General features: G+C 35.4%; 1 protein-coding gene across 2 annotated transcripts; it reads left to right on the forward strand.

Annotated features, from left to right (window-relative positions):
- Positions 1 to 560: 560 nt before the first annotated feature.
- Positions 561 to 9,985, forward strand: LOC137393896 (nucleolar protein 16-like). Of its 2 annotated transcripts, none has more exons than XM_068080611.1 (5): positions 561 to 678; positions 4,819 to 4,927; positions 5,375 to 5,435; positions 5,976 to 6,082; positions 9,550 to 9,985. In XM_068080611.1, the coding sequence occupies exons 1-5, from the start codon at positions 578 to 580 to the stop codon at positions 9,694 to 9,696; spliced, it is 525 nt and encodes a 174-aa protein (XP_067936712.1). In that variant the 5' UTR covers positions 561 to 577; the 3' UTR covers positions 9,697 to 9,985. The 2 variants fall into 2 exon arrangements, with proteins under 2 accessions (XP_067936712.1, XP_067936716.1); XM_068080615.1 differs by lacking the exon at positions 561 to 678 and adding an exon at positions 693 to 1,033 and having other exon boundaries at positions 9,550 to 9,984.
- Positions 9,986 to 10,003: the final 18 nt, after the last annotated feature.

A 10,003-nucleotide genomic window follows, 5' to 3' on the forward strand; every position in this document is an offset into this window, starting at 1 on the left:
CGGCGAGCAACAACAGCTTGTCACAAGACGTACTGCACCTGATGCATCAGCTGCACTTATAGGGAGTTGTTCTCTTCCGTCTACGCGGCTTGGCCGCGATGTTATGTCGGTCGCTCCATTGGTAATCATAACGGATTTCACGCAAAATTTATGTAGAAAAAAAAACAAGATTACAACGTTTAACCAAAAACCAATTTTTGTGATGAACCTTAGTAGGACTTAAGAATAAAATAAACTTAAAATAAAATAAGCTGTTGTTGCTCGCCGCTCGACGGGGGGACAACTACGCAAAAACAACAGCTTGTCAAAACAGGCTACCGTGTAACTTGCGACACAGTTTCGAAATCGAGCCGTGTAAAATACCTATTTCATTGACACAACTCCAAATCTGTTGAGCGGCGAGGTAACGATTATGCTTTGTAGCTTGCGATTTTACACACGTTATCGCAATAGACATACGCTTTTTTACTTGATGCTGTTACAAAGACTTTCTTGTTTCACCTAGACATTCTATAGGCAAACGATAATGTTGCAATTCTAGTCTAATGTTCATCCTCATGTTTTACAGCTAGACACGATGACAAAAATTCGAAAGCAAAGGCGAGCAAAAAGATATAATTACAGTACAAATAGACGAAGGTTAAATCTAAAGCGAAAAAAACAGCCTACAATTGAAGAGTAAGTGACGGGGAAAAATAAAATACTCAATACTAAAATTAATCAAATCGAAGATACTAGTTTGCTAATTTATCAATTAACGCGTTGATAATCTGCCATAATTTCAAGCTATTTTGGAAAGCATATTTCTTTTTCCTTAAAATTTAAAAAATCAGATTTTTACGGTATTTTGATTTGGTTTGTGAAGCACCATTTGTGGTTTGTGGCACCATTACCATAGGTGCCAAAATGATGTTGTCTTTTTTATGTTATCACGCCATCTTCATCCATTTGAGATATAGCCTCTACTCTTCTGTCTCTCAAGTGGAATGGAATAGGTGTTGGAACATGGATTGCAAAGGGTTTAACAGAATCGGTCAGTTAGATTTTGCACTCACATGTCAGCGTTCCTAAACCATGAAACAACTTGCCATATGTCTTTATTAAGTTAATTTCACAAATTTCTCTGCCTGTTGTAATCAGCTTCAACCCCTCAAATGCTTTTCTATTCGGCGTTAGTGTTTCTTGGTGTTATGAGATGTAGAAATCCTCTTCCACAGTCTGACTATCTGAGCTCACTTTAGATAAATCTAAAGTTAAATATTAAATTTAATAAACACAAAACAATGTAGCTCTGTTCGACCCAGGCCATTGAGCTTCTCGGAAGCGGGTTGAAAATGCACCTATGCCATGTTGTGTTCCACAAATACTCTCGCTTTTGTATCATGCTTCAAGCATATAGTCCGAGTTATATATACATTGTATATATATACATATATATATATATTATATATATATATATATGTATTAGGCCTACTATTGCTGATAGCATCTAAGTTTGCGTACCTTAAAAGTTGACTTGCAACAAAATTCACGTTACAGTTATTTGTGATGTCCAGTTATCTGGACATGGTCTATCAAAAGATTCACCATGTCATAGTCTGCTGTGTTGTATGTGAAAAATATGTGGAAGTGTGATTACAAGCTCTTAAAACCTCAGAAACGAACAGTTCATCACAGCCATCACGAAAATGCTGTAGATTGTAATCCCTTTCTAAAATGGCTCAAATGGGATGTAGTCGACCACGATGGCTTCTGTTTACATTTCATGCAACCTCATTCGTCGAATTGTTTTCACAAATATACTTCACTCATTCAATAAAATTGTGTCTATTGTCCTTACGCGTTTATTTCATTATCATTGTAATGCTGCCACTTTCAGCCATAAACCTATTAACTACACAGTATAGTTAATAGATCTATGCTTTCAGCAATGATATCTTCGAACCTACCATAAAAATTCGTTTAATTTTCAACCTTTGCTTGAAGGTGTGTATATCATCATTTGATAAACATGACAAGCCTGTTGGTCACCTGTGATGGTCGAAAAATGCTGCGGAAATGGTTCACGCCATTTGGCAGGAAGTATGGGTCACATGATCAGATTACGACTAGATAATTAGACCAGGCTGAAACGAAACTGTAAAGTAGCGAGCATCTATATTTGATATGGCTTTCTGGTAGAACCCAAAGTGTTTGTCATAAACTAGGGCTACGAGACATTTTATATTGAGCCTTTTATTGGCCTTTAATTTCACGTAATAACATCATGTGTCAAAACAATAACCACAATGTTTGAATACATCATCGAAATAAAGAGATTCCAACCTACGAAGTTTTTGTGATGGCTGCAAATAACAGTTTGTTTTTGAGCATTTAAGAGCTTGTAGTCACATTTCCACATATTTTGCACCTACATCACAGCAGAGTAAGACATGATGAACCTTTTGATACCAAATAACTGTAATGTGAATTTTGTTGCAAGTAAACCTTTAACTTTATTTCTACTGCATCTACACGGTATATTTTACCCAAATACACTCATCCAATGTATTCTCTTCTAACTTGTCATCAATTTGTAAGTAATTTGCCCTCAGCGCTAGGTGTCTTGTGTAATTTGGCGCGCAGCGGTTTCTTTGTTTACATTTGTTACACCTCCTACCAAAAGCTGGACATCTATTTTACTGGTGCCTTCTACAGCTTCTCCAGCACTTAGTTCTCTGTGCCTTTGAATCTTTAGGCCGGTCTACTGTAACCTATAGCGCCGACTTCTGGTTACTTGATATTACTAACAGTTCAGGCTGATCTTGTAGCCTCTTTTGTTTTATGCGATTATGATTTAGTTGAGTTTTAACTTGTCAGTTTCACTACTGAATTTCATGTGCTTTTAAATCACCCCATACCAACGAGAAGTTTGTCCCTAATCAATGAGTCTCTCTGATCTTCAAATTCGCACCCCTCAGCCGATTTTGTAAATTTTATCAAGTGGGCCATATATAGTCTTTATAGTTTCTCCAATTTGCCAACGTTTATGAAATTCAAAATGACTAACTATTATTTAACCAGATTTGGGATTGTAGTGCTTAGTCATTCGAACTTATTCACACCATCATCCAGCTTTCTTCCATTAATGATTATTATCGTAACATCCCAGAATAGTCTCAAAATACGGATACTATTAGAGCTTAACAGAAAGCCCATCTGTTCAGATGATATTGAGACATCGCTCTCAGTAGCCCATGTGAAGAGTTATTGTTGCACCCCTTGGCCAAACGTAGTTTATTTTGATCCACCAAAGGTCTTGTGTGCCTTGTTAGTTTTGCACGGTCCTTTAGAGGTGAGCCCACAGAGCTAGGAGAATCTGTATATTTGGCTGACTCCCTGATACCTATAATGATTATAATTGCTGACGTATCAAGAATGTGTAGTGTGATAATATGTGAAATAAATTGGGATGTACTACTGATGTCTTCCAAAGCTGCAGGTATTAGTAACGAAGTTGTTTTCTCTTAGACGGTGTTACTGTTCATTTTTAAAAACTTTGTATTTTATTTAATCGTTGATATTTTTTCAAAGCCTAATTTTAATTTTCACATGTCCTCGTAGCCATTAAATGTAGTATGCGGCACAAGAATTATAAACTTGAGTACATAATTTGCTATATGTTACCATGTAATCGTTTGTTAAACACAGTGAATGGAACTTTCTCTGCACGAACTACAAGCGCTACTTCCGTTGCAACTGCAATTCCATAAGGACTGTCGTATGAACATGGTAACCTCTTTACATATGTGCTCGTCAAAGTCAATGATTATTGTTTGCAATGCAATAGCATCTCGGAACAAACAAGTGATAAATCAGTTAAAATTTATTGCCTTTTATTTGGCAAAAAGCATGCAGTCACTGAATATGGTTTTGCATTAATTTCTGATAAGATTGTTTCTAATCTTTTGAGTTCTTGGGAGTCATGTTTTGGCCTAAAATATGTTGCCAAAATATATAGCATTGTGTTGGTTAACATGTCAATCTTAGTAGGAGTTATCTTCTCATGACTAACTAATTAATAATTTGACCTTGTCCTACTATTTTGAACATTTTTATATTTACTGGGCCTTGATTGATACTAAAAAGCAATCGTTGTGTAACAATCACGTAAAACTTTTCAGACATTATATTTAGAAATACACATGCTTTTACACATTGTGCTTCATCATGTAACGTTAAGAAACTCTTATGTATATGCGTTGCTGTGTACTAGATGAGGTGTTTCCCGGTCTAGTTCCCAAATTCCTTTTAGTTTGTCTAATTTTTGCAAGGTGAATGTTCAATCGCAGGGCGTGTCTATAGCTTTCCGGCAATTTGATAATAGTTATGTTAACCTGAACATATATAAGATATATGACCAGGTAAAACTGCAAAAGATAAAACTAGCAAGAGGTATTTTACTTCAAAATTATTGAACATGAGTGACGATAAATTCATATTAAATTAGATTTTTTTTGGCAGATTGCTCAGTAACCTATCAATTCCCTTCCTTTATAGGAATACCTCTCTTGATTAATGCTATGTTGAAGCATATGCAGACATTGTCATGAAATTATAAAAAATGAACTCAAACATGGTATCTTCAGTTGGATTTGAATTGTCTTAAGATTTACTGCAAATGAGAAAGTTTAAAATATGAAGTTAGAATTTTTCATCAGATCATTTGCTTCTCTCTTGTTGCCTCATTACTCCGCCTTAGTTTCTTCCTATAAGTGGCTCGATGGCTTACACAAATTTACTCTAGAAGTCCTTCACCTTTATGGTGGTCTCTTGCAGGTCAGCGTTGAAAAAAGAATGGAATAATCTAAAGAGTATTCGTTTTAACATGGAATCTATGGGACTTAGCTTTGACTCAAACAAATCTGTGTCCAAAGGAAGATTTAATGTAAGTATTTGTCATACTTGAGTTTTGTTTTGTTGCTGCCATTTGTGCTGAATATGTTGAAATACGGCAGGATAGCCACTGACCAGCCTCTGGTCCGATCTGCCACTTGCCTTTACGGTCTAGTACCAGCTCCACGTGTTGCACTCAGTGTTTGGAGCTGGTTTCCAACCTCTGTTAGAGTTTGAAAACTGTACTAGTGCTTGAATATCATTCTGTACTAGTGATAAAATATCCTTGTGTAACCGTGTAATTACTGTAACAGGGGTAGATAACTTCAACAGTTGTGGTCAATTGTTAGCAGTCATGTAGTTACAAGCTTTCTTTAGCTGGATCACATGCCAAAATATGTCTTTAGCTGGATCACATGCCAAAATATGTCTTTAGCTGCACTAATACAGTGGAAGAGCTGACTTCAAAAGCATCAACATGTGGTTTGTTTTATTGCAGAAAGCTGGTTCTACATCACATCATGCTGAGCCGCTGCCAGATAAGAAAGCTGTTAGAAAAGGTAATAATCCTTCGTTTTTTCGTGACGTCATTTTATCGTTGTCGGCCATCTTTATAGACAATTTTATCGTTAAAAACACGAAGCTTTTGCAATGAATTTTTGAAAACGATGCTTTTGTTTGCAATTTTTTAATATAGTATCAAAACAACACCAAAAAGTAGGCCTACTATTAAATGAAAGAAAAACGATCGTTTTCTACAAATATGGCGGCTTTTTCGTGAACGAGCGCATGTGCAAACGACTTGATTACGTCAAAAAAGCGATGGATATAATAGTTGTGGACAGCTCACCTTGCTCTTGAGTATCATCGAAAAAAAGATCGAGGATGAATATTATACATTAGTTAAAGGCTTGCCAGGATCTTTTGTGATATTTGCAGGAAATAATTAGCATGCATTGTATGCGCAGATCAGGAAACTTAGTTTGACAGTATTAGTAAGCATGGAGTATCCTTAATTTTTTCAGTTACTCATTGACTTTAAACTACAGATTATCAGTTGTTTGCTCCACCCAAAGGTGATACTGTTGGTCATCTTACAGAACTGGAGTACAAGGCCTCGCTGCCGGAGAATGTCAAGCTGAGGCTTTCTGAACCTGACACACAGTATGTTATATATATGATGGAGAACTATGGTGAGGATTACAAGGTATGATGTAGCGTTACTCATCTTTTAGTAGCTCGTATCTACATCGCTGTCACTTTCTCCTAGCTATTGCTTTCTGCTCGCTTTTTATTATTAATAGATTTGTAGCATGTGCTTATATTTATATTCTGTTTTCTGTGTAACTTGTATTATAACAATCTGGTTCCTTTGCCAATTTTTGTTGACAATGCTAGAATATTTTAAGGCCAGTTTTTCACCAAAAATCTCTATTCTAGCAGTTATACCATTCCATACAGTGTGTATATTAGAACTTTTAGCATTTGGGCGTTAAAGCTATTGTGAAATCAAAATATTGAAATGAATGCTATACGAAAGCCTTTTAAATATGAACTAGGAATACATTGAGCAATGAACTAGGAATACATTGAGCAATGAACTAGGAATATATTGAGCAATGAACTAGGAATACATTGAGCAATACCGTAGATTAGCTGAATCAGACATGAAGGACTTAGCCCTTCTTGTCTGATTCAATGTGTGTGCGTGTGTAAGTTTGCATACGCGCAGTTGCAATTGTTGCGAGTTCAATTATAGTACAGTGAGTTCAATTATAGTACAGTGAGTTCAATCATAGTACAGTGAGTTCAATTATAGTGCAGTGAGTTCAATTATAGTACAGAGAGTTCAATTATAGTACAGTGAGTTCAATTATAGTGCAGTGAGTTCAATTATAGTACAGTGAGTTCAATTATAGTACAGTGAGTTCAATTATAGTACAGTGAGTTCAATTATAGTACAATGAGTTCAATTATAGTACAGTGAGTTCAATCATAGTACAGTGAGTTCAATTATAGTACAGTGAGTTCAATTATAGTACAGTGAGTTCAATTATAGTACAGTGAGTTCAATTATAGTGCAGTGAGTTCAATTATAGTACAGTGAGTTCAATTATAGTACAGTGAGTTCAATTATAGTGCAGTGAGTTCAATTATAGTGCAGTGAGTTCAATTATAGTACAGTGAGTTCAATTATAGTACAGTGAGTTCAATTATAGTACAGTGAGTTCAATTATAGTGCAGTGAGTTCAATTATAGTACAGTGAGTTCAATTATAGTACAGTGAGTTCAATTATAGTACAGTGAGTTCAATTATAGTACAGTGAGTTCAATTATAGTGCAGTGAGTTCAATTATAGTACAGTGAGTTCAATTATAGTACAGTGAGTTCAATTATAGTACAGTGAGTTCAATTATAGTACAGTGAGTTCAATCATAGTACAGTGAGTTCAATTATAGTACAATGAGTTCAATTATAGTGCAGTGAGTTCAATTATAGTACAGTGAGTTCAATTATAGTACAGTGAGTTCAATCATAGTACAGTGAGTTCAATTATAGTACAGTGAGTTCAATTATAGTACAGTGAGTTCAATTATAGTGCAGTGAGTTCAATTATAATACAGTGAGTTCAATCATAGTACAGTGAGTTCAATTATAGTACAGTGAGTTCAATTATAGTACAGTGAGTTCAATTATAGTACAGTGAGTTCAATTATAGTACAGTGAGTTCAATTATAGTACAGTGAGTTCAATTATAGTGCAGTGAGTTCAATTATAGTACAGTGAGTTCAATTATAGTACAGTGAGTTCAATTATAGTGCAGTGAGTTCAATTATAGTACAGTGAGTTCAATTATAGTACAGTGAGTTCAATTATAATACAGTGAGTTCAATCATAGTACAGTGAGTTCAATTATAGTACAGTGAGTTCAATTATAGTACAGTGAGTTCAATTATAGTACAGTGAGTTCAATTATAGTACAGTGAGTTCAATTATAGTACAGTGAGTTCAATTATAGTACAATGAGTTCAATTATAGTACAATGAGTTCAATTATAGTACAGTGAGTTCAATTATAGTACAGTTGGAAATTATCATTGCTAGATTTTAATTGCTATAGCTGGACACAGCGGCAACAGAAAACAAAAGACATTGAGATTTATAGATAGATAAGCTGCCAAGCCTAGTGCCACAAGTTTTGCTGCGCGAGATCATCCTGGGTCTCGCAGTCGATACGGGAACCACGCTTTAGGCAGCGCTAAGTGTGTCACGCCTTCATAAAGTTAACTAGGCTTGTCCAACTTTCATATTAATTGTTGTATGAGTTGAGTGATACATAACAAGCAGCCAATGTTCAATGTGTTTACTTTTGAAAAAGCTTCCTTTTTGTTCTTGAAATTGCTACAAACCATTCCTTATCAGCCAAATGTAGGTCATGTTGACCCAATTAAATTACATTGAACTTATTAAATAAAGTTCAAATTGTCTAAGTTGAACTAGCTCATTATCTCTATTGTTAACTCAACCTCCGAACCATCAGTTTCTGCATGTCTATTATCTCTGTTGTTAACTCAACCTCCGAACCATCAGTTTCTGTATGTCTTATCTCTATTGTTAACTCAACCTCCGAACCATCAGTTTCTGCATGTCTATTATATTTATTGTTAACTGAACCTCCGAACCATCAGTTTCTGCATGTCTATTATTTCTATTGTTAACTGAACCTCCGAACCATCGGTTTCTGCATGTCTATTATCTCTATTGTTAACTCAACCTCCGAACCACCAGTTTCTGCATGTCTATTATCTCTATTGTTAACTCAACCTCCGAACCATCAGTTTCTGCATGTCTATTATCTCTATTGTTAACTCAACCTCCAAACTATTAGTTTCTGCATGTCTATTATCTCTATTGTTAACTCAACCTCCGAACTGTCAGTTTCTGCATGTCTATTATCTCTATTGTTAACTGAACCTCCGAACCATCAATTTCTGCATGTCTATTATCTCTATTGTTAACTGAACCTCCGAACCATCAGTTTCTGTATGTCTATTATCTCTATTGTTAACTGAACCTCCGAACCATCAGTTTCTGCATGTCTATTATATCTATTGTTAACTCAACCTTCGAACCATCAGTTTCTGCATGTCTATTATATCTATTGTTAACGCAACCTCCAAACTATTAGTTTCTGCATGTCTATTATCTCTATTGTTAACTCAACCTCCGAACTGTCAGTTTCTGCAGGTCTATTATCTCTATTGTTAACTCAACCTCCGAACCATTAGTTTCTGCATCGTATGACTACACCTCAACTCAACTGTCTTTAACATAATGGCTGAATGACAATGTAAACTTCCCTTTCTTGGTTCTCACTATGTTTATCTTATATATATATATACTTTAGTTTGTAAAATAATTCTGCAATTTGATGTCATTTATTTACTTTGATGCTGCTCGTAATTATCTAAAGTACTTAGCACTGAGTTTTTGAGCTGAGGTACGAATTAAATAAAACCATATATACACTTATAAGAATGTTTGCTCCTTCATCAGACAGTTTTGACATACGGTATGTAGCAAATATATAATTAGGAACCAGCTTCCTAAGTAAAGGTCTGACTGTACTCCTTGCTTTAGCCGCATTTAAGATTATTGTATTACTCCTCTGTAGGCCATGGCGCGGGACAAGAAAAATTACTATCAAGACACGCCAAAGCAAATTCGCAAGAAGATATTAAAATTTCAAAAGATTCCTGAACTGTTCGATGCTTACAAATTGATGAAGGAACAAGAAATGAATGTCATAGATGCATCCTGAGTGAGGAGATTTTATTCACCCTGATATGACAATGCAGAACGAGTTATAGCAATAAACAATGCAATGTGTATGATGGTGTGCAGGCAGGAGGGCAACATTGACATGAGCAAGGCAGTGTCACAACGCTGTAGGAATACAGTGTACTGTAAGAAACATCTCTCAGATGTGATGGGACTAGAATATATCTGCAGTGTTTAGGAATATTACTATATAGCTAAAGAAATATCAATACATTGAGCAATGGAGAAAGCACGGATCTATTGAATAAAATACTTTTTTGAACAAACACATGTTTCAGTATTGAGCA

Source organism: Watersipora subatra, chromosome 1, assembly GCF_963576615.1.
Source record: "Watersipora subatra chromosome 1, tzWatSuba1.1, whole genome shotgun sequence".
NCBI lineage: Eukaryota > Metazoa > Bryozoa > Gymnolaemata > Cheilostomatida > Watersiporidae > Watersipora > Watersipora subatra.